The 24,741-nt window shown below is 53.6% G+C and overlaps 1 protein-coding gene across 1 annotated transcript in view; it reads left to right on the top strand.

The window, feature by feature from the left end:
• The first annotated feature begins 1,505 nt into the window (after window positions 1–1,505).
• FAM3B (FAM3 metabolism regulating signaling molecule B) overlaps window positions 1,506–24,741 on the top strand; it is a 34,462-nt gene continuing 11,226 nt past the window's right edge. Inside the window, exons 1-3 of the mRNA XM_010992397.3 lie at window positions 1,506–1,607; window positions 8,138–8,281; window positions 17,535–17,658. Coding sequence (XP_010990699.1) covers window positions 1,589–1,607; window positions 8,138–8,281; window positions 17,535–17,658 — 287 coding nt within the window. The 5' untranslated portion in view covers window positions 1,506–1,588. The remainder of the gene's footprint in view (window positions 1,608–8,137; window positions 8,282–17,534; window positions 17,659–24,741) is intronic.

The raw sequence follows: 24,741 nt of genomic DNA on the forward strand, positions 1-24,741 counted from the left end.
GAGGGATCTAAAGTAGTCAAAGTCTGGAAGCAGAAAGTAGGACTGTGCCTGCCGGGTGATTGGGGTCGGGGGAAGGGGGAGGTGCTGATTACTAGGAACAGAGTTTTCGTTTTGCAAGATGAAACCGTTCTGGCGTTCTGTTGTGCAACAAGGTGAACGTACTTAACTTTACTGACCTGTACACTTAAAATGTAATTTTGTAAATTTGGTATAAGGTGGTACATTTTATGTTATGCACTTTTTTACCACTTTTTTTTTTCAATGAAAGCGAACCCAGAGATAAACGCTCCATCTCTGAAGTGAGGTGAGCTAAAGACAGAGGTGCGGCTCTTGGGCGGAATCAACACCCCCTTCAATGAGCTGATTCGTGTGTCTAGTGTCAGTGTTGAGGAGAGCTGGGGACTAGCCTGCCAGCATCGCTGGAGAGATGCTCAGAGAGGCATCCGAGCCGAAATGTGCCTCGCTCGGGCTGGGTGCCGTCCTGGAGCCCTGAGGAGGGCGTCCCAACAGAGACCCCTGTCTTCTGTTCCCCGATCTGCAGGCCAGCGGGCAGGCGGTGGCCTGGAATAAAAAGCCACGCTGTCCACAGGACACTTGTCCCCGGCTCCCTGGGTGACCCCACACTGGAGCTTCTCAGGAGGCAAAGACGGTGGTGGAGGGCGGTGGCAGTTGAGCCCCTGGCTTCTTTAGGGAACAGGACTGTGGGAGCCAGCACACTCTGGAGGTGGGGACTGTGTCTTTTGCAGACGCTGCCTCCCTGGAACTCCTTCTCCACAAAAGTGACCAACTGCCTGTGGAGCCTTAACTTGCTCTTGGGAGCCTGGGGCCACTTTGATGGCAGTAGGTTCAACGCGCTGTAAAACCAGACGGATGCCGGGAAGGCAGGCCTCCCTGCCGGGAGGAGGGCAGCCGATCCTCTTCCCAGGCGGGACATCCCGGGAGCTTTCTTCAGAAACCTGCTTGACTCTAACCCTGGCAAGCCTGGCCTCCTATAAACCCAAGGACCTGCAGGCCTGTGACCCTGACTTTGGGGCCCAGGACATGGTTCCTGTCCTATTTTCCCTAATCAATTCCCAGAGTAAAGGAGGACATGAGAGGCAGAGCGCCTGCTGGGCTGTGCAAACTGCAGTGGGTAGGGAGTTTTGGAGGAAGCCAAGCGCCTTATAACCGTGACCCCGGGACCTGGACTTGAAACCTGGATTCATTCCCCTGGGCCTCTGCTTTGACGTCTAAAAGGCTCGAGATAGGCGTATCTTGGGCAATCCCCCTTGTGAGACATTGAATTGGGGCCTGGGGCCACTAAACGTTAAGAGGCAGCGTCCTCCCCGTCAAAGCAAACCCCGCTCCTTCTCTCTGGAGACTGGAGAGCGCATCCCGCAGACCCTGAGCTCCCTGCCCCTCCCGCACCTGTCCCGCCCCGCCCCGCCCGCACCTACGCACCTGCCCTACCCGCGCCTGCCCTCCCTGCTGCGGCCCAGCCTGGAGGGCGTGTCGCCAGGCGTCCGCCCAGACCGTGCGAGGCGCCCTCCGGTCCGTCCGCCGGGAGCTGAGGCCAAGGGCCAGAAGGGCCCGCAGCCGCGCCTGGAAGATGCGCCCCGGGACTGCCGGTGAGTGCGAACTCCACCGCGGGAGGAGGGAAGGGACCCCTGGGCAGGGGAGAGTCGCTGCCTCGCCCTTCCTGGGACCCGCCACACTGAGCCAGAGGTAGGGGCGCCCCCGGACAGGGTTTTCTCTTGGATCGGTGACCAGGAATGCGGGAAGCGAATGCGGCAGGCAAGTTGGCTGGAGTTTTTCCTCCGCCCTCCTACCGGTCCCCACCGCCCTAGCTGCGTGCGTGGCGGGTAGGGGTGGGGGTGTCAGTGAGAGGGACGTTTGGCCTGAAAAGTAGGTGTTGGGTGAGCGCAGGTGGAGCAGAACCCGGTGAGCCCCAAGCGGAGAGGGCGCCTTCCTCCGGGCCGCAGGTGCCAGCAGGGGCGCTGGAACTTCCTGGGAGGGGAGGCAAGGGACGCCGGGGCTGCCAGGCGCTGGTTAGAGGCACCTGTGGATCCACCTGTGGCTTCTCCAGTTGGAGGCAGAGATCATTAGCCTCAGGTACCTGACCAACCCAAGAAATTGTGAAAAGTGTGGGACAGACCTTTTTAAGTCACTGGCCTGTGGGTGGGTGAGACGTGGGGACTAATTGACATGGAATGCCCCATTGTCCCTTATTATAACAGTTCCGGTAGCATCTTTTTATAAGGCTTTTGTTTCCTTCCGTTTTATCAAACTACTTGAGTCTCTGAATTCTTGGGGCAAATAGGAAAGTGGAGAGAAAATCCCCAACTATTTCAAGAGTCATTTTGTCCCTCGGTGCCTGTCTTCCTGACGGTGGCCTGTCTTCCCTGCCCGCCTCCATTGCTGTCAGTGGGGTCCAGGTGAACCTCCCGCCACAGGCACACATTGCCTTTTGAACGGTTTGGCTGTTTCTTCGTATAATCTGAAGGATTATAATCTGGCTTCCTCCTGGAGCAAGGCAGCAGACTGTGCAAACATTTTAAATTCCAAAATGGAAAGCTCTCTTGGCATCTTTCAAGGTCACTGCCCCTGTCTGGCGGCAGGTCGTTGCTGCGAGGTGTTTGTTAGCCTCAGTGGCCTTCATCCTTCCTGGCTGGCCTTCTGGCTGTGTGGTTGCGCTGCAGGATGTTCTAAGCACCGTCTTTTCTGCTCATCCCCAAAGGGTAGGAGACCCAAAGTTGAAGATTTTTGTTTTGTTGTGTAAAATACTGGTGTTTGCTACAGAACCGTTTATGGGTGACCAGCACTATTTGGGGCGCCCTGTGTGGGCTGTAGGGGACACACATCTCTTCTTGGGAGAAGACATCTCCCAGGGGCACTGGCTTCCGTTACCGTGAATTTAGAAGAATTTTTTTGTTATTCCTACATTATATGCTTGTGATACGGTTTTGCTGGTTCCTCGATGGGAAGATGCTGAGTGTTATCAGGTCGTTTTGCCCTTCCTGCAGCTTTTTCACACACAGCCCTCGTGACTCACTTGTGGGCTATGTAGCCCTTTCACATGAAGCTCTGAGGTAACACCAAGTTTGCACTGCTCCAGGTGTGTCTGGTTGTGACAACCCCCCCCCCCCCCCGCCCCGCAGAAGCTCAGGGCCATGTCCCTTTTGATTTTGTGAGCTAAAGATTTGGTGACATTTGTGGAAACAGCATTCCCCTGCACCAGATCTGCCTCAGGTAGGGACACAGCTCACAGGAGGGACAAGCAGACTGAAGGGCTGGAGTATGTTAAGCCTCCACCGCCCTTCATCTGGGAGCAGCTTCCTGGCAGCTGTCATCCCCTTTCCTCACAATGAGGGTGTTGTCATGTGTACTTTGAAAGGTGGGTAACCTTGCAAATCACGTGTTGTGTCCAGGTGTGGCACTTCCCAGCTTACTACCAGAAAGACTTCGTCACCTGGACAGTGAAGACAGGGGACACTAAGGCCAGCAGAGCTGAAGCCACAAAGCAGCTGCATCTCAAGTCTGGCTCAGCCACCCCTCAGCATCCCCAGCCTCTTAAGAACGAGGGATGCAGGAGTGGCTGTCTCCAGGGTGACGAGATTTGGGCTCCCAGGGGGAGGGTGCCAGTGACAAATAGCTTCCTCATCCTGCATGCTACTTGAAGGAAATCCCCCCATGTGTGTTCTTAAGGGCTCAGGACGGCCCTCTGCAGGGCTGCCGGGCTGGAGGGGCGGGCACTCAGAGACCCATCCCCCACTTATATGTAGCCTGGCTTAGTGTTACTGGTTTTCAGACTGCTTTGGCCTCCAGTGGAAGTGAAGTGTCTGGGCCAGCCTGAGACCCCCCAAGGCTCTGAGGGTGGGGTGAGTGAAGGACACACACGTGCACGCGCACACAGGTCCGCACAGGTGGCGGGAACACACTCGCGCCCTCCACGAGGGCCTCCGAGGAGGAAGTCCCCGACCTCCTGCGGCGCTCAGAATTGGCCTTTGCTCTCTCACCTGTGCCCGCGGGGTGGAAGCACTTGGGAGGGGGTGTCTGTGGGCTGATGGTGACTTGATTACCTTCTGAGAGTAGGCTGGGTCCTGGTTACAGAATCCCGCACGGTTCCTGGACTCTGTGTCCTTCCTCTCCCTCCTCCCCCATGTCGGAAGCTGCTGGGCCCCTCCTGCCAGGGCTGGCCCCCCCGGGGCTGTCTTAGCCGAGTCCCTGTGCGCCCACCTTTCCCAAGACGAATCCTCCCCTGCGCCCCCACCGGGTGCCGGGTCCGCCGCCAGCCTGCACCCTGTCTTCTCAGGATGAACTGGTCCCATGTGGGCTGCTGGGTCTGGCCCCCCCCCCCCCCCCGAGGTGCTTCTGGCTCCAAGGCTCCCTTCCTCCGGCCACCGCAGGCATCCCCGACCTGGAGCATGGACACTTCATAAACTTTCTTGGAGCCAGAAAATGCCCAGGGCTCTCCTTGTCAGGAGGCGTGGCTTTGATTCACTCTTCATTTTCTTCTCTGTCACTTCCACCTGCTTGTCCTTGTTCACCTGGGGATAAAGGCAGGCCTCCCTTCCGTGCGGGATGGAAGGCATCTGAGAGGTGGCACCACGTTCCCTTTCAGTCTTTTCCCATTGAAACAGCAGCTCTTTGCTTAAAGATCTCACGTGTGACATGGGGTCTAGAAAGTCTTCTGAATAATTTCTGCTTTGCGAATTTTCTTATTCAAATATGACGCTTGGATAAAGTAGTCCGGCTGTGCTCGGAGGCACGGGGCACAGTGCGCTGTTGCTTTGGGACCTGAGACCCTGTGGATGCTGAATCCCTGTTTCCCGCAGTCAGCGTGCGTCCAACAGTGTGTCCTGGAACATCACTGGACCCTCACACCGGCTTAGGAGTGTGGACGCAGACCTGGAGAAGAGGGGTCTGGCGTGCTGCGCCCCTGGGGCGTGTGAAGGGCGGTCATGAGGGTGTCTGTGTGGGCTGCACCAAGGAGGGGCCCCAGAGCTGCTGGGGTCCTTGAAGGAGGAGAGAGAGATGGCCAGGGGTCTGTGGACGAGGGCGCCCCGGAGGCAGAGGGACAAACTCAAACACAGGGACAGCAGGAAAGGGCAGCAGGTCAGCACAACTGGAGCACAGAGCAAACGGAGTTCCCAGGACAGCACGCCTGCTTCATCCATTGCTTTTGTGCTTCTGTGTTTTCTGTGGCTTCTTCTGGCTTGGAGAGGTCCCTCTGTCCTGGGAACTGCAGTGGCCACACTGTCTCAGGCATTTTGCAATAGGAAGCCATCTCTGTGTTATGTCCTAACAATCTTAGAGACTGCATGGTTTGTAAAAGAGAAAAAAATGATTGATGTTGACACATGAACTTGAAAAACAACCAAATGGTCAAGGTGAGGTGGAGGCGTCCCATTCCACCAGGATGATTGCCTAACGAACTAGCCAGTGCCCATGCATCGGCACACACGGACCCGACAAAGCTTAACCAGTGGGGGTTCAGTGAGGGGAAACCTCTAGGTGCTAGAAAGGAAGAGGGGGCTGAGATCCAGGGCTCAACATGGCCAGGCTGACGGACAGGTTTGCATTGCATCACTGCCCGGAGAGAGGGGGGCACCTCTGGCTGGGTGCTGGAGGGTGGGGGGCTGTGCCCTCAGAAAAGCAGGGGAACGCCCACTGGTGCCTGCTCAGGGCTCTGGGTGGGGAGACGCGGAGCCTCTGACACCAGCTGGATGTCCAGCCATTCAGTTCAGCTCTGACCTGACCACACAGTCAGCGCCAGCGCCCACGGGTTACGGGACACGTCCTCCATGAGCTGCCCTCTCTTCCGACGCCAGCAACAGGTCTCGGGAGCTGCTCACGGTTCTGAGAAGCTGGCTGCAAATCTGGGGGTTCCCACCCCTCCTGGGGGTTTGATAATTTCCTCCAGCAACTTACAGAAACACTAAAAACATAACTATATTTACAATTATAGTTTTATTCGAAAGGATCCAAATCAGGAGGACCAGCCAAATGAAGGGACATACGGGGCAGAGACTGGGAGGGTCCTGGAGTGGGAGTTTGTGCCCCGCCCTTGGTGTCGGGGCACATCACCTCCTGCCACATCAGTGTGCGCACCACCAGGAAGCCCTCCAGAGTTTCACTGGGGTCTTAGTGCATTGCTGGTCATGTGACTGAGCTCAGCCTCCATTCCCTCTCCCCTCCTGGAGGTCGGGGGTGGGGATGACGTGTCAGCCCCCACCATGTGACCCAGTCACAGACTGGGTCTTTCCAGCATGGCCAGCCCCTCCCCAGAAGCTATCCAAAGATGCACCCAGTTACCTTGTTAGCATAAACCCTGGTGTGGCTGAAAGGGGCTCCTTATGAACCAGGACAGCAGACCCCCTGATCAGGGAGTTCCAGGGTTTTAGGTGTTTTGTGCAGGGATGTGGGATAAAGATCACATGTGTTCTTTTTTTTTAACTTTTTTTTTTTAGTGGAGGTGCTGGGGATTGAACCCAGGACCTCAAGCATGCTAAGCATGCTCTCTCCCTCTGGGCTATACCCTCCCTCCGCAAGACGTTCTCTTTATTATACTCCTTGTGATACATCAATGCTCCATACGGAGCACCCCTGGGTGTGGGGGTTTCACCACCTGCGAAAGAGATAAGCTAGGGTGGTGGTGGCCTGGGGAGTTGGAGGCAGTAGAGGCCAAGAGAAGTCTGTGGAGGTGAGGTTGATTTTGGAAGCTGCCCCAGCAAGACTGGCTGATGGGCTCCACTGAAGGCTAGGAGTGGGGTGTGGGATCAAGGATGAGGTCCTCGTCTCCGGTACCTGGCCCTATCTGTCCAGCTGAGCTGGGAGAGACTCAGGGCAGGGACAGATCTGGGGAGCCGGGGAGAATCTAGGGCCTCATCTGGGACATGCTACATGTGAGGCCCTGTGGGGCCTCCCAGGGTGCTGATGGGGGTTGGAAAGGGGACATCGTATTCAGGAACCCAGAGGACAGTCTGGGTGACCTCATCTAGGATCCTGAGGACAGGTCCGGGATGCACCCTGCCAGGGAAAGCCTGCCCACGAGGTGGGGACCCCTCGGGAGCGTAGGAGCCGTCCGGGGAGAACACGGTCAGGGCGGGACCGTCATCCAGGGGCCTGGGGCAGGCAATGGGGAGGCCTTTGGAGGCCTTGACCAGCACAGCTGCCATGGGTGGAAGGAGCAGCCTGGAGGCCACTCTAGAGGATGACTGTTTCCAGATGTTTGGCCTGAGAGGGTGTGGGATCACCCTCCCCTCCCCTTCCATCCCCTCTCCTCCCCCTTGTTCTCCTTCCTTCTTTCCTTCCTTTTATTTCTTAGGACTGGACCTGTTAGCACAGAAATGCCAGTGGGGACATCTTGAGGTCCCTTTCCTGCAGGCCTATGGCCATCCCTGCGTCTCGGCAGTGTTGGGAATCCTGCACAGTCCTGATCTGTGAACTATTTAGGGAGTGAAATGCCAAAGATCCAGGAGCAGATTGTCTATGAAGGGGCGGAACTGTCCCCTAGACCTCCGATAACCGAGGAAGGAGTAAATGCCTTTCCTGAGGAACTGAGAGGAAGATTCTGGAAGCCTATCAATCAGATAATCTCCAGGGACGTCCTGCCAGGGGAACCTCTGGTGTCCCTGCAGGCTTGTCTCTGAGGATGATGATGGTGGGGAACTTTTTCCAGTGACACAGGGGCAGTTGCGTGTTCCCAGGACACAGGTGCCATCCCCAGCACTGGCCGCCCAGCAGCAGACAGAACAGAATTTCCACCTGCTTGAAGGCGCTTCCCGGGGCTTGCAGAGGGAAGGGCCCCCTCTGTCTTTTTAGGCCTGTGTCAAGGCAACTTGATGAGTCCTTGGCGTGAGCACCTGAGGAAGCTCCGGGCCCCAGCACAACGGCAAATGGGAACCTTTGGCCTCGAGAGCCTTCACATCCTGTTCACGTTACCTGCTCCGGTTTATCTCAAAAGCCTGCCCTCGGGGCCATGAGCCGACGTCGTGGCCCCATCAGGTGGCCCCGGGCCCTCGCCCGCCAGCCTCCAGGGTGATCTCCCCTCAGCGCATCCTGTGGACACTGGTGCCAAGCACTGTCTCGGGAAGGTGGAGGGTTGGGTCAGGAAAGCCGCGCTAGGGGCACCCACTCGTGTCTTGTGTGTCCGCAGGCACCCTGAAGGCAGCGTTCCTCGTCTTTGCCTCCCTGTGCGCCTGGTATTCCGGGTACCTGCTCGCAGAGCTCATTCCAGCTGTGCCCCTGTCCGGCACCATCTACAGCATCCGGAGCATCGGTGAGAGGCCCGTCCTGAGAGGTGAGTACCACGGTCGGGTCTCAGCCCAGCTGCCGCGGTGAGGTGAGCCTCTGGCCTCCGGTCTGCCCGACTGGTCATTTGTGTTGACGAGGCTGAGGAGGAGGAGGAGGAGGGAAGGTCCTCTCCTGTGGTTCCTACACCATTCCAAGGTAGGTCCCCCCTCGTCCCCCTGGGAGACCCCGAGGCAAACTATGAGTTAGGAAAACAGACTTCGTGTGCAGGGTGCGTTAAGTAAAACTCTGCGTTGGGACTGGGAATGCAGTGAAATTACAAAAGATCCATTAAAATTGCATTGGAAAATGCGTGGGGCCCTAAAATAGTCAGATGTACCTTTTTTCAAAGTCTTGTAAGTAGGTATGCTGGCATATTTTTAATACAGAAATAAATTATACAGAAATAATTTGCACAAATAAAGAGAACCTGGTAATGATTTTAAAAATGTGTCAACACCATTCCTTTTCAGATTTAATTACCTTCTGTGACGAGTAAAAAAAAAAACTTTCTAGGAAATGACTGTGACTGAAGTGTTTTGTGTCAGTTTTAATAAGGTTTTCACAGTGAAGTTGCATAAATCACATAGATTGTTGCATAAGGGCTGTGCATGGGGCCCAGTGCCGCAGGGGAGACCTCCCATGTGGGGGGCATGAGCATTGCCCTCCAAGGGCTACTTTCTCATTTTCTCCATTTTGAACAAAACGTGACGTCTGTCCTGGATACAGGCTTACCTCTAGGAGCCGCCTCTGTCGCTGGTCTTTTTAGAAGGACTCATTCACGTGGTTTCTGACTCCCATCGGCGTGGGCCAGGAAGGCTGTCACCCTCTCCCTGTGACTGAAGCACACCAGGTTATCTGGAACCCAAAGGTGGTGGCCAGAGGCAGCCGTGACGGCTGTGTCCCGGCCAGCTGGCTTGCAACCTCCACTTTTCTTTTAATTGCAGCGTAGTTGATTTACAATGTTGTGTTAATTTCTGGTGTACAGCGTAGTGATTCATTTATGTATATATATAAAAATATATAAATATTCCTTTTCATATTCCTTTTTATTATAGGCTATTACAGTGCATTGAGTATAGTTCCTTAATCTATACAGTAGGACCCTTTTGTCTATTTTACACATAGTAGTATATGCTAATCCCAAACTCCCAATTTATCCCTTCCCACCTCCTTTCCCCTCCAGTAACCATGAGTTTATTTCCTATGTCTGTGAGTCTGCCTCTCTTTTGTAAATAAGTTCGTGACCTTTTTTTCTTAAGATTCCACATGTAGGTGATATTATATGGCATTTTTCTTTCTCTTTCTGGCTTACTTCACTCAGTATGCAAATCTCTAGGTCCATCCATGCTGCTGCAAATGACATTATTTTATTCTTTGTTAGGGCTGAGTAGTATTCCATTGTGTAAATGCACCACAACTCCTTTATCCAGTCATCTATCCACGGAAAATTAGGTTGCTTCCACGTCTTGGCTATTGTAAATAGTGCTGCTGTGAACATCGGGGTGCAGGTGTCTGTCTGAATTAGAGGTTCCTCTGGATAAATGCCCAGGAGTGGGACTGCTGGGTTGTAGGGCATCTCCCCTTTGGAGGGACACAGGGCTGATTGGGGGTCTGGTGGACTCAGAGTTTGCGATTGAGACTAGTGATTCGTAGTTTAGTGCTCAGGTGGAGAAGAGATTAAAGGGGAGGCATGGTCCGCGGAGCTAGGCTGGCTTTGCCGCAAGGCCTACGCCATGCTGTCATCAGCAGCGTGACTGGAGGGGACACTCCCAGGGACAGGTGCCCCTTGTCCAGGTGCTGCCTCCTGGGCTCCTCCTGTGCGTCCTGAACAGGCAGGCAAGGATGTGCTTTCCCCGCCTCGGAACGAGGTCAATGCGAGCTGTGGAAGCGCTCAGTTCCTCCTGTCCCAGCGCCGTGCTGTTCTCAGTTGCACGGTCCCCCAGTCCCCTGCGGGTGGTGACCAACGGGTGGGACAGCATCAGAAGCAAAGACAGGAGCACGTGGAGATGGGAGGTCAGTGTACTGCGCACTGAGTGAAATGAATCTCAGAAACCGAGGCTCGGGGCACTGAACTCCTTGCACTCCTGCCCTGCTCCCGAGCAAGACCACACGGGCCCCCACCTCGGGCTGGCGCACCTCTATCCAGGTTTGGCTTTTTCCACTGTGCTCTCTATTCTCTTAAAGTGGCCCAGTCCCTAGAGCTGTGGGGGCCTTAGGTCCGGGCTTCAGATTTCCCGAAGTTAACTTGCCCGCCAGGCCAGCTCTCCTTGGATGCACGCTGTCCCTGTGTCACATGTTGCCTCCCCACCATTGCAGCGTGATTTTGAATCCTGGCTCATGGGAGAGACTCGCTGAGTCAGCCGGCTTTCCAGACCTAGCCTGACCTCAGCAGGGCCCCTGGTGGTTGCTGTAATCTGCTGCTCCTGCCTTTCTCTGAGGTCTCCTATTCCTCATACTTAATAGGGGTGGGGGTGGGGGTGGGGCTAGGCCTCACATTCAGCCCATCTACTTCCTGGAAGGTTCTGTGCTCCTTGGAAAAGGATGGAAACACAGTCCCCTCCCCCTGCAGGGCTCAGCACCCCCATGTCCTCCTCCTCAGAGGCCTCCTCCCTCCCTCCCTCCCCCATCTGAACCTCTGGTACCTGTGGTGGAGGTGACCAGCCAGCTATCCCTGCACCAGCCCAGGCCTCCCTCATTTTATTTACTTATCCCTTTATCCAGCCTCCCACTCTGACTTTTCCCCCAGCCCTCCGAACTGTCTGATAAATAGTTAATTGCTGACCTGACCATTGTGTTCTGTGGGCCTGCATTCCGGGCCGTTGTAAACCTCGTGTCTCAGTGTCACTCGGTGCCGTGCCTATGGCCCTGTCTTGCTGTGGGTGCCTCTCCTCCTGTCCTGCCGGGGCGAGGCCCCACATTTCCCCCTCGTGACTCAGGACCCGCACAGATGCGCTCAGACCTGGGGGAAGTTTTCTATGTGATTTGCGCATCCAGGGTGGAACTATTAGCCACAGCGTGTGTGTCGGCTTAAGGTGACCAAGTCGAACCCGACGCCTTTCCAAGACCAGCCTGCTGTCTGCATCCCACCGGCAGTGTGCGGGCTCCGGTCTCCAGCCATCCTCTCCCACCATCCTCACCAACACCTGCAGGTCCCAGCTTTCTGAGTTCGCCAGTCTGACCTGCGTAAAGCGGCAGCTCCCTGCTGGGACAAGCATTTCTCAAGTTTCCAATGAGTTTGGAAGAGCAAGCGGGACCCTACAGTCATTGCCCATATCCGGGGACCCGACTCCAGGGCCCCCGTGGGCACCAAAATCCACGGGTGCTCAAGTCCCTTGTACAAAACAGCGCAGTGTCTGCATCACCGGCGCACATCCTCCCGCAGACTTTCTTCTTTTTTTCTTCCGGTTTTACTGAGACATAATCGACAGACAGCACCGTGTACGTTTAAGGTTTACAGCATCATGATGCGACATGCACACGTCATGAAATGATTATCACAGGTTTAGTGAACAACTGGCATCTCGCAAAGGCACAAAATTAAAGAAATAGAAAAATGAATTTTTTGTGATGGGAACTCTTAACGATTTGCTCTCTCAGCAGCCCTCTCCATACCTTGTCATGTCTGGATTCCTTGCGATACCTAATATGACGTAAACGCTATGTCAGCAGTTGCCTGCAGGATGCAAATTCAAGTTTTCCTTTTGGACCTTTCTGGAATATCTTTTTGAATCCTTTCGATCCCTGGTTGGTTGAATCCAAGATGCGGAGGGCTGGCAGGCCGTACTTCTTTGTGACGGGCAGGAGGAGGAACACGGAAGAGCTGAGGGGAGGAGCCCGGCCTCACTCCAGCCTCCGTGTGACTTGATCCCGAGCACAGTGGGCTGGTCGGGGCGCCAGGGTGCAAACCTGCTGGACCCACAGGCGGGCGGGTGGCCGTCCAGGGCCGCCTGCAGCTGCCTCCGGGCCATTAGGCCTCTGCCCCCAGGCCCCCACTCCTGTAATTACACATCTGTGACTTGCCCGTTTCTGAGGGGCTGTGCTCTGTTCTCGTTGACTTGTGGGGTGCTTCTCACGCACATTCAGCCGCTCACGCCTGTTTCCTACACGGCACGTCTCACAGGCTGCAGGGACCTTCTCCTCACTCACTCACTGCCTGTCTCTCCTGTTCGCGTGTCACCGCTGCCCCTGCAGGGCTGAGGGCGGTGTCTGCTGTTTCACAGACCCATGGGGATTAGGTGTTTGCGTAGTTAGAACTTGTGACTGAGTGAAGGAATGGGTTTAATTGGAAGCCGGGCTCACAGCGCGGGCGGCAGAGGGAAGGACAGGGTGGGGTGCGTGGCCGAGAGCCCTGTGCACGTTTTCTTCCACGTTCTCCCACCGTGCATCGTCCCGTCATTGTCCCAGAAGGTCTTGGGAGACAAAATTAAACCGAGTGAATTGGCCGTGTTGAGTCACCTGCCTGGACTCTGAACCAGGATGAAACGGAAGAACAGCGGAATCGCTACTTTTCTGGAACACGGACGGGAAGCCAGGAACACTCATCTTCGTTCTAATCCCGCCACTCGCTAGCCGCTGATGCCTTTGGGTTGTCCCCATCATTGGGGGTGATATTTACATGCGGGCTCTTTCCGATTCTGAAATAAACTCCCACATTGTGATGCTGTGACCTCTGGGCTTCGGCTCCACCTGGTAGAAGCCCAGGACCACAGCCTTGAACATGTGGCACGGTGCCGGTTTCCAGGCCCCACACTGAAGGCATGTGAGCAGCAGAGCCACTCTCCCCGGGGGGCGTGGGGAGGGGACCGCACAGTCTGCCGTCAGCGCCGCGCCCGCGGGAGCATTCAGCATTTCCCCACCTGGGCGCCGCTGAGCAGCTGAGCTGCGCCACCTGCACCGCTGAGGCTCCAGCCAGACAGGATCCTGGGCCACAGAGGGACGAGCGCTCCTTGTGGGTGCGGCCTGGGCTTGAACCTCACACTGAAGTGTGAACTGAAATGGCTGCGATGCAGTCATCATCCCTGTCGACCTGGTGCACACGGCAAGGCGGTGTCTCTGGAATCATCCGGCCCATTTAAAGGGTGAATGAGATGATAGTTCCCAAATCAGGAAGTATTTAGGAAAGAAAGAGTCCTGAACCCTGCTTCGGGAAATTAAAAACCCTGTGGGTCCAGGTGGCATCTAAGACTCTGTGTTTGTTTTGATAAATGTAAGTAGGAGAAAAGTTGACCTTCCTCAGGAAGAGGGTCGGTTCTAAGACAGAAGTTCACAGCAGGAGGCCCGCTCTGCCGGAGGCGATGCTGACGGTCAGGGCGTCTGGTCTGATGCTCAGGTGTCTCAGGACACAGGGAGGCAGGACACGGAGCGGGAGGCCGCCGGTCCCCGGCCGGGGCATCAGCATCCCTCTGTCCACCTGAGCTTTACCTTCTCATCTTGGGGAAGGAATGTCGGGAAAAGTGCTGAAAGCCTGGAGGTGGCCTTCAGGGAACGTGGTAGAAGAGGCAGGCAGGTGGGAAACAGCTCTGTCTTCTCAGAAGACACATCTGCCCTGACACCCTCTCTCCGAATAAGGAATACGATTTTTCTTCATTCGTGTAATGACATTTTGTGCTTCTAGGAAGTGGATGGAAAGGTAAGAAAGCCTTTAAAAAATGCCGTACGAGTTACTCGACCGTTCCCAGACAGTGAGAAAACACGAATACCATCTCCGTGTCACCCTTGCCACTAGAGCCACATCCTCCTTGGAGAAGCTGATGAAAACCTGTCACCTGCCTGCTGGAAAACCCGCCTGCACATATCCTCGTGAGCAGCATCTGAACTTTGCAGGGGCCCTGGGTTCGGAAGGCCTGCCCTCTGCAGGCAGAAGCCTCGCTCCCAGCAGGGCACAGGCTCCTGCTTCCACCCCACCCCAGCACCCAGGGGAGCTGGCTGCCACATGGACAGCCATGCCCCCGTGGGAGGAGGAAGGCAGTAGGGAGGGGAGGGGTCCCTGTGATGGCCATGCAGGGAGACTCCAGCGTCAGGCCTTCAGGTGAGTGTCCTGAGGTCAGGGGGCAAGAGAGGCAGGCAGACCGAGGCTCGTTCAGGACCTTGCTTGCCCAGTGGGGCGGGCCCCCTTGTTACTGTCCCTGGGCCCCGGGCCCCAGCCCCCAGGTCTGCCTCATCCAGGAGGAGCAGAGAGGGTGCCAGCTGCCCCCACGACTGGTTCATCCTTCTGACTGGCAGGAGGAGGAACAGGGGACATCTCGGGTCAGAACCCAGCCCAGCTGTCCCACCTGGTCATCCCCTGTCTCTTCTGGCCAAGCTGGTCATAGAGAAACATCCTGCTCCTGCCTGCCTTCCACCTGCTCTCAGTTTGGAGTCTGCTGCCCCTGTCTCGGGCACCCATCATGGAGGGGAGATCATTGCTTAGGGTTCACAATGCCTGTTGGTGCTGGATCCAAAGAAAGAAGGGCAAGGAATGAATGTGTGACATATACACACACACACACACGTATATGTGTGTGACTGAATCACTGAGCTGTACGCCTGAAACTAACACAACATTGTAAGTCAGCTACACTTCCCTAAAAAAAAAATTCACTGCTCTTTTTACAATATAAAATATAATGTTCTTTAAATTATATTAAGTATATAAACTGTTATCTGATATGTTGGCAGGCAGAGCTTTCAGCTAAGTCAAAAAAATACAGATTATTTTCGAAATCTTCCCAACATTTTTGCAAAGAGGTACCCCGTTGCCCTGCTGCCCTCTCCTTCCCTGTTGCTCGGAAGTTTAATTCCTCACCTAAGTGTAACGTCTCTCAGCTTTCTGAGTCGCTTCACGTACTTACTGACCAGGCTGCTTCGCTGGCACAGGAGACGGCACGTGGCTCGTGGCGGGGAAGACGAAGGCAGGGTAGTCACACCTGTGAGCCGCTCTTAACTGTTCAGCTCACAAGCAGCGTGGGTGATGCTTGGCCGTGGCTTCGGAAGCCACGTGCCTCTCTCACCCTGTGGGGACCTTTCTCCGGCGCACCGTCACGTTACCAGACCCCGTTTGCCTCTATTTTTTCAGCTGGCTTTAAAGCAAAGCAAAATACTGTTTCTGATTTCCCTCTTACCTCCCCTGCTAATCTCCTGTCATTCTGTCTCCAAACTGCCATATCCCATGGGGGTCAGGAGGTACCTGCTATTCTCATGGTTTTATCCTTGAAGCTCCACTGGGGCTGGGGCTGGGGCTGCGTCAGACCAGCCACCCCTGCGGGTCACAGCACACCTGTCTGCAGTGCTCAGTGAGGACCTGGGTCGAGAGGATCCCGTAGCCAGGGCACTTCTGCAGCATCGTGATGATGGCAGAGGGCCTGGAAATAATGCCCTTCTCCAAGGGCAGTCCACGTGACAGTGAGTGAGTCTGTGTGCCTGCTCAGGGGAGGGGTCAGTGACGTTACGGGAAATGCAGGTGGCCTGAGAACCAGAGTGGCGCCCACTTCAAGAGTGTTCTCTCTAGACTGAGTGCAGAGCTTCCTTGACTCACGACAGGGTCACATCCCAATAAACCCTCCTCAAGTTGAAAATATCAGCTGAAAAGGTATCTAACCAACTGAACGTCATGACTTAGCTTCGCCCACCTGAACCGTGCCCAGAGCACCTACGTTAGCCTACGGTTGGGCAAAATCCTTTGTCACAAAACCGACTTTATAACTGGGCTGAGCGTCTCCTTTAGCGAACACTGTAGTGACGTCAGTGGTTCCCCTTGAGATCTGGGGGCTGACTGGTGCAGCAGAGCCACCAGCGCACTGTCCTGCATGTCACCAGCTTGGCTGAGGGTAACAATTCACAATTCGAAGGACAATTTTTACTGAATGCGTGTCCCTTTTGCACCACCAGAATGTCAAACCACTTACGTCGGGGACCAACTGCACGCAGTCTCAGGACGTCTGCCAAGTCAGGAAACAGGACACACCTACTTTCAGTCTGTTTGTTACATTTTCAAATACTACGCTTAGTGTGTTTTTGGGGTAAATGGGGTAAATTACCCCATTCTTGCGTTCAACAGCGCCGATGGAGGGGCTGCGTGTGCTGCACACCAACTTGGTGCTGGAGGTACAGTGAAAATAGAACCTGGGAGATACTGGAGAGTGATGAGGGCTGAGAAAAAAGAAAAGAAAACAGGGTGATGCGGGCAGTGCGGGCTGGGTGGGAGCCACGAGGTTAGTGGTGGGGGTCGGGGTCTGGGGCAGGTGAGGAGGTCGAGGACGCGGAGGGCTGAGGAAGCACAATGTTGGGGTGCACACACCTGAGGAACTGTGTCGTCCTGGGCACCAGGGCTGGGTGGGTGTCCGCCTCCCCGTGGCCACCAGGAAGCTCAGCCCCCACCCAGCTCGGCCCCTGCAGAACTCGCTGGCCGTCACAGCCCATGTCTGCGTCCGATTCCCTCCAGCTGGGCCTTCCAGCCCCTCTCTAGCCGTGCGTCTAGTTAATCAGAAAATCACAGCGATCCACAGAACAAGCACGTCCCGTCCAACTGGAAAAGCGAGCTCACTTTCTGATTTTTTTCTTTCCTGGAGACTCAGGATTTCAGTTTGAATGCAGTACGGGACAGCCGGCTCTGCAGGTGACGACGGGCAGCCACACCTGCGGTGCGGGGAGACAGTGGGGGATGGCAGCGCGGCACCCAGCAGCGGGAGATGTCGGGGAGCCCAGGGCCAGCCGGGCGCCTCAGCCAGGTGCCCAGCCCTCCCCAGATGCTGACCCCCATGAAATGGGGGTGCCGCGCGCAACATCTGCCGGGCCTGCCAGCACTGACGTAGCAGCCCAGGAAGAAAAGCTCAGAGCCTCAGGCTCGGGGGAGAGGAGGGGGGGGGCCAGGCATGGCCAGGGTGGCGGTCACCGTGTGTGTGTGTTTCAGGCTGTGTAAATGCGGGAGCCAAACAGGTGCTCCACGTGCTACCTCTTTGGTCCACAGCGCTCTTAGGCCCAGGGAATCTTTCTCAATTGGAATAGCAGCCACTGTGCACTGCAGTCCAAGGGTCTCGGCATGGCGATCAGCCAGGGAGCGATGCCCAGCTCTTGTGAAATCCTGACGCCTGGTCAACATCCCCTCCCATTTGTACGTTTGCTCTTTTAAGACAACTTCCCGTCTTCCAGTTTTTTCCCCACTACTGCTCGGAGACTTGCTGGTGTGAAGTCCTGGGACAGAACAGCTGCCATGTGTGCTCAAGCAAGGGGTCCATCTAACAGATCCCGCGTGACGCTAACTCTCGTCCTCTTGTTCGTTACAGCGCCAGCACCGAAAAGGCAAAAATGTGACCACTGGACCCCGTGCCCCACAAACAGCTATGCCTACCGGTTGCTCAGCGGGGGTGGCAGGGACAAGTATGCCAAGATCTGCTTTGAGGATGAGATGTAAGTACCAGCGCGGGGAAGGGAAGCCTAGCTCACCCACCTGCTCTTCCTTCTCTGAGGCCGACCGCGCAGCGAGTCTGCCCCCGGGAGAGACAGGCACGTCCTTGACCTCAGGCGGAGACCGGGGGCATCCAAGGGGACCTGAGAATGCCCACCCTGCCTGTCGGGGCTGGGAGGGGCGAGGGTCGGGGACACAGATTATCTCCTGTAGTTCTGTGTCCCCCATGGAACTTTCATTTGGCAGCAGTTAGAACAAACCTCAGGATGTATTTTGTACTTTCTCCCTTCAAAGTCATGGAAACACCAAAGTCCAGCGGACACAGCTGACCCCCAGCTTGGTTTGGACCTCCACCCTCACGACTTAGAGCAGGTGCTGTCTCTCCGTGCAGCGCATGCCTCCTGCATTCTTTCTGAGGCTGCGAAGGAGAGTCTGGTCCGGGCCCCTCTCCTTGGCTCCTAGGCGCCATCCTCAACCTGTCTCTTTACCTCGCCTCCCTGCTGTGTGTGTGTCTGGGAGCAAATTTCCCCCTGTAAAAAGAACACCAGTGGTGTTGCATTAGGGTCACCGTTTTAAAAAAGCCTCATTTTAACTAAATCATCTCTTCTAAGGTCATACTCTGAGGTTCTAGGGGTAAGAACTGCCGACATTTGAATTTTGAGGGAACACAGGGCAATCCGTGCCACCGAGCTGAAGGACGTTTCGGAGACTGAGTTAGTTCCTACAAATGAGGGGCAGTGCGGGCCGTTCCTGGCCCTGAGTGGGAAGTCCTTCCCAACTCTCCCACCGTTTTCCCCCCAACCTGGCACAGCTCCCTTTGCTGGCTGGCTGGTCGCTGCCCACAGCGCTTGGCGCCTTCTGCACTTCCCTCCCTGCATCTTCCAGTCCTTCCATCTCTGCACTTACCTTGTCCTCCCGAGGAGCAGGGAGCACACCCAGAGAGCATGTTGTAACCAGCTTCCTACACCTTCCCTGGTCTCGGCATAGCCCTCAGTCAGCATCTGGAAATTGGGTGGAAATAATAGCCTCTCCTGTCCGCGGGTCCATCACTCCTCCAAGGCCCACTTCACTCCTCGGGGGAGCTCACTGATACACCTTCCTCCACTGATGATCTGCCGAGTGTGAGGCTCTCACCGGAGGGACCCTGGCATTGAACCCATGGCTCCGGCCCTCGAGGGGCTGACATCAGTTCAGGGCTCTCCACCTCAGCACTGAACACTCTGGGCTGCTGATTCTGTGTGGTGGGGGCCGCCCTGGACACTGCAGGGTTGGCAGCATCCCTGGCCTCCACCCACTATATGCCATAGAACACCCCCCCAGCTGTGACAACCATACGCGTCTCCAGACATTGTCATGTGTCCCCTGGGTGGCAAAATCCTCCCCTCCCCCTGCCTATTAAGAACCACTGGGATAGTTGGTGAGAACACAGGTTTTGCAAATGTCCGTAGTAAATGGATTATGAGAACCGTGGGCGGCTGTGGAATTTCAGAAGTGATGCCCTGTTGAATGGGATTGTTAATGAAGTCCACGGAGGAGGCAAGGTGAGGGCTGGACTTGAAAACTGAACAGGATCCCATGGTGAGGAAGAGGAAGGAAGATCCGGGAGGTGGTAGGGACAATGGGACGAGGTTGCTCATCCAGAATCACGCTGAAAGAAGGGGGTTGCTCAGACTCAGCTCCCAGAGCCCGGGACGTGCACTGCGGCATGGGGCATGCAGCCTTCTGCTGACCATGGTGTGGGAACAAAAGCATCCTACTTACCTGGTCCAAACTAACTCACACATTAAGTTCATGTGACTCCCTCTGAGGTAGGTACCGCCATCCCCATGATGCAGACAAGGAAGCGGAGTCACACAGAGGTTCAGTAACTTGCCCCTCATCACACAGCTATTAGTGGCACAACCGGGATTCCACCCTGGTGTACATGGGGTATGCTGTGTAGACCAACTTAGCTGTTCCTTTAGACTGCTGGTCTACCAACTCACTATTGCTGTGAACATGTGGTACCCAAGGGCAGTTTGCCTGCTCCAGACAGTATTCTAGTTGTTTTTCAGAATACAGTGCAAGATAAAACAGGATAATCACAGATAAAAGCAAGTTAAAGGAACAGAAGAATAAGCATGGCCCACTGCCTGAAAGAGACGCTTGTGCTGGTTTAGCACCGTGTTTCCTTGTAAGCAACTCGTGGAACAGAAAGTATGTGTTTTAGAGATTGCATTGTTGTATAAAGAAAACAGACAGGCTTCCACAGAAAGACAAGCAGCTTTCCGCCATTGGTTTCATTCCTGCAACCAGCACAAACTGGGTGCCTGCAGACGTCACTGCCCCAGCGACAGCCACCTCCAGCTGTCAGCAGTCTCCCTACTCACTCACTTCCACATCCCTGAACAGCCTCTTGGTTTTCCCGTTTTGGGCATCACCTATTGCGTTGCCCCTCGGGAAGTGAGCTCTCTTCCACTGTCGCACAGTTCCTGTCCCCCTTCCTTACCATCGTCCTGCTTGAGTTACACCATCACTGTGGTTTGAGCAAAATTCAGCATGTACGTGATTATGCCTGTGGAAATAAAATTCAGACAGCTTTACCTGAGAGGGGTATTTTAGTGAGTGAGAACCCAGCTGTTGGTGAGCAAGGAGACTTCCAACGGGAACGCGGTCAGGAAGCCTGGCTCTCAGTGGTCACAGCTCAGCTTGTAAAGCGTGGATGAGCAAGTGCTTTGTCATTAGAAACTTCTGTGCCGTCCGCTGCGTGAGCTGAGTGCTCATGACTGCAGGGTCATGCGGACACGAAGAAAGCTGAAGTCGTGTTTAAGGTCAGAGTCAGCGTTTTGAGGATGTTGGGACAGTTTTAAGTTCTGGTTATGAGACTCTGAATGTTCTTCTGAGGGTATATTTAAACTGTGGCCTCCAGTTTGTATTTTTTCCTAACAGGAGTGAACCGCGGTTCTTCACGACTGAAGTATGTTGTGTACAATAATTACATTTTGTTTGTTTGTTGTTGACTTGCTTGGTTTCCCATGAACTTCCATCAGCTTAACCCCTAAACCTTCCTTGAGTTAAAATAAATCTTCTCTTCCATCAGACGTTTACCAACTTCATCTTCTGCCAGCCACGTTGCCCCAAAGCCACCATGCAGCTGTCACCTCACATCCTTCTCCACAGCATCCTGGGGTGACTTTTGTCTCCCCCTCTGGAGTTGGAGCCCCTGTTTCCCAGATACAGGATCTTACGCTTTCTGAGACTTCCCCCTTGTTTTGCTGGAGCACATTTCCCAGTAACATCCTAAGAAACGGTACTGGGAGAGATAAAATGTTTAAAGATTTTTCTCGTTTATTAAAATTGATTCATTCTCCCCTCACAATTAACTGATAGTTTGGCTGAGGATAGATTTCTCATTTAGCAATTTCCACTTGGAATTTTGAAGTCCTTGCCTGCAATGAAATGACTCTCCCTCCCGCAATGTTTGAGGGTGGTAACCTTGAGAATGCATGTGTCAGGTTTCTAGACGCAGGAAGTTCACTGACCAAGAGTTCCAGCTGCTGTATTCTGAAATCTGAAACCCATACCATGTTTGCTGGAGGCCTGGCTTCCCCTGGGCTGCTCCCAGCCGGTGACTGAGAATGGTTAAAGAAAAAAATAGTTGTGACACTTCCTGAAAATAGTAAGACAGACTTGATTCAAGGAGGAGTATGTGTGGGGGTGGGGGGTGGCAGTAAGTGTAGGGACCACTGCCATGGGGTCTTGAGGTGGAGAGAGGTTGGATTCAACTCCAGATACATCACGGGCAAGAATTTATAGTCAAGGAGCAGGGTGAGGTCAGTGGATGGAAAATTGCCAAGAGGAAGCATCAGGGCTAAGAGGGATTCTCGCTAAACCGGCTGACAGGATTCTTGGTGAAGCCGGGCCAGTGTGATCAGACACCACCTGGATGGGTAGGGGGTGGATGGGTGGAGGATGAGGAAATGGATTAAACATGGAGGGTGATCAGATATCAAAGGTGGGGGGGGCGTGGTTCTGGTTGAACTGACTCAGCAGAATCCTTGCTAAAGCTGGACAGTGCGGAGATGAACACGGACATCCAGCAGTCAGGCCGCTGGCTCTGACCTTAAACACAACTTCAGCTTTCTTCACGTCTGCACGACCCTGCAGATATGAGCAAGTCAAAGAGCTCAGGGGGAGCCTGAGTAGAGTTTGGTCAAGGAGAGAATCCTTGTCAGAGCCTAGAGGCACCCGGCAGCCCCATTCCTGGGGCTGAAGTCTCAGCTGAAGGCCAGTTTGGGCTCCAGGAGGCCCAGGGGCCTTGCCGAGCGCCCCGAGCCTGCTCCGCTGCCTCGGGCACGTGCACCCCGGCTTTTTCCTTCCCTTCCCCCTCGTCATGGTCTGACAACTCTCCCTGCTCAACCCAGCCCCCGTCATCGTCTTGTAGGTGTTTCCCCTAATACAGATTCTCATGCGCTTCATCCTGTGTGGGTGTCTGCTTGTCAGAGGCCTCAGATTAACACGAGAATGACTCTCCCACGGCATGATGACTAATATTTGGATTTTTGCCACTCCGGGAGAAGAAAGTTAGTCTCGGATTTGTTTTTTACTCTTCTGGCTCCTGCTGAGTGAATCTAGGATCTCTTCATGCTAAGGAAGGTGATCTTGTCGGCCCTCCTTTTCCCCGGGTTCCACATCCGTGGATTCAGCCAACCGCGGATCCTGTACTGTGTTTATGGTCTGTGGTTGGTTGACTGCACGGCTGCAGCTCTCACAGATGTGGGGGCCGACTCTGGGACTGGAGCATCCGTGGAGCTGGGTATCCGCGGCAGGTCCAGAAACCAGTCTCCCGCAGGGACTGAAGAATGACTATATTTATTTTCTGTGATCTGTTTATATCTCTTGCCCATCTTTTTTTTCTGTCATTGGCCTTTTTAAAAAATTGATTTATAAGATATTTTTTTAATTTGTGCTTGTCTTTTTTTATATATATTTTTATTGAATTATAGTCAGTTCACAATGTTGTGTCAATTTCTGGTGTGCAGCACAATGCTTCAGTCATATATGAGCATACATATATTCATTTTTCATTTTCTCTTTAAATTGATTTATAAGAGTCTTTAAATATTAAGGTAGTTAGCCCTTTTGTGTTGTAAAAATGTTCTCCACATTTTGTTTTTTCATTCTTTAGATGGCATTTTTAAATATGCTTATGTCTTAGTTAATATAAGACCTTTAACAAAGCAAAGAAAATACACACCATGGAGTGAAAGCAAAAATTAAAAAATGTAAAAAGCAACAAAACCAGAAAGCAACCCAAGTGTGAAGGTATCACCAGGGACAAATCTATCTCATGTATTAGTAGGTGTCCTGTGAACCACCAAGAAGATAATCCTTAGATTAGATCACAGCACACTAACCCCAAATTATGCTGTATATTAAAAAATGCATACAGACAAGAGCACTGAGCATTGAGGTAATGGGACAAACCACCGCCCTGCAAACTGGAGAGACAAGCAGATTCAGAGACTCACAGCTTTCCTGGAGCAGCAAGCTCAGTTGGACCCAGCATCGGGCAGGAACCCCTAACGGGTAGTTGACTGCTTGCTGGAGACTGAACTTGGACGAGCTGGAGAGATTCACTTCTGGAGGCCAAGCCTTAGAGGAGCCCCATGCTTCTCTGAGTTTTTCCTCCAGGAGCCCTACCAGGCTTTCAGAGTAAAGAGGAAAGAAACATCCCCTCCTGCTTCTGGCAGTGGGAATGGAAAAGTAGACATTTTGAAATATGCCCACATGTCCTGTTCTCCTTAACCATGGGCTGCCTTTAAGGGAAACCGTTTTACCAGAGTCAAACCCATGTAGATTTCACCAAAGACTAACCAACCTGGGGGAGGGAGATCCTCAACTCCGGGCACCTCTGACCTTCCTGCTTCACCTAAAGAGTGAAGTTAAAAATAAAACCAGTTGTGAAGCCCACAGCCCAGGGGCAAAGGATCACTAAAGGACTGAGACCCAATCACAGGGCTATAGAATACTGCCTCACCCCCACATCTCACCACCTCCTAAATAGGGCTCTTGTAACATAACAAGGGATTGCAGCTGAAAATAACTGAAATGCTCAAGCCCAGTGTAAAAGAGTCTATAGGGGTACCCACGACAGAGGGGAGAAGTGTTAGCTCTGACACCTACAGCAGCAGTAAACCCAGCCGCACTCCTAGCCAGATGAACATAGTTCATGCGAAATACCTGTGCGCCTTGGCTGCCTTTACAGAGTACACTGCATCTGGCTTCCAACAACAAGTAACAAAGGTTCTAAAAGTAAAACAAACAAACAAATAAAAAAAACCACACACAGTTTGAAGAGGCAGGGCATGCATCAGAAACTGACTCAAATATGGCAGAGATTTTTGAATTAGCATCCCTGGAATTTAAAACAACTATGATTAATATGCTAAGGGCTGTAATAGAAAAAGTGGACAAAATACAAGGACAAATGGGTGATGTAAGCAGAGAGATAGAAACCCTAAGACATAATCAAAAGGAAACGGTAGGAATTACAAACCCTATGACAGAAATGAAGAACTCCTGTGCTGCAGGCTAGACACAACCAAGGAAGGGATCCATGAGCTTGAGGATATGTCAGTAAAAATTCCCAAATGAAAAGAAGAGGAAGAAAAAAAAAAGGATTTAAAAAAGCCCTGAAAAAACCCCCAGAATATCCAAGAACTGTAAGATGACTACAGCAGGTGTAATGTGTAACAGGAGTACCAGAAGGAAGAGAGAAAGGAACAGAAATATTGTAAGTAATATTGCTGAGAATTTTTCAGAATTATTGACAGAAACCAAACCACCAATGCAGGAAGCTGAGAGAACACCAAGCAGGATAAACAGCCCAAAATGCACTCCTAAGTAAATCGTATCCAAACCAGACAAGATTAAAGACAAAGGGAAAATCTTGAAAGAAGTGGGCAGAGGGGAGGACTTTCCCTTAAAGGAACAAGGGTGAGAAATATTTTGGGCTTTTCTTCAAAAGCCACGCGAGCAGCATAGAGCGGGGCGAAGTATTTAGCGTTGAAAGCAGAGCGGCTGCACCCTTTTCCACCCGCATC

The sequence above is a fragment of the Camelus dromedarius genome, chromosome 2 (genome assembly GCF_036321535.1).
Source record: "Camelus dromedarius isolate mCamDro1 chromosome 2, mCamDro1.pat, whole genome shotgun sequence".
Classification (NCBI taxonomy): domain Eukaryota; kingdom Metazoa; phylum Chordata; class Mammalia; order Artiodactyla; family Camelidae; genus Camelus; species Camelus dromedarius.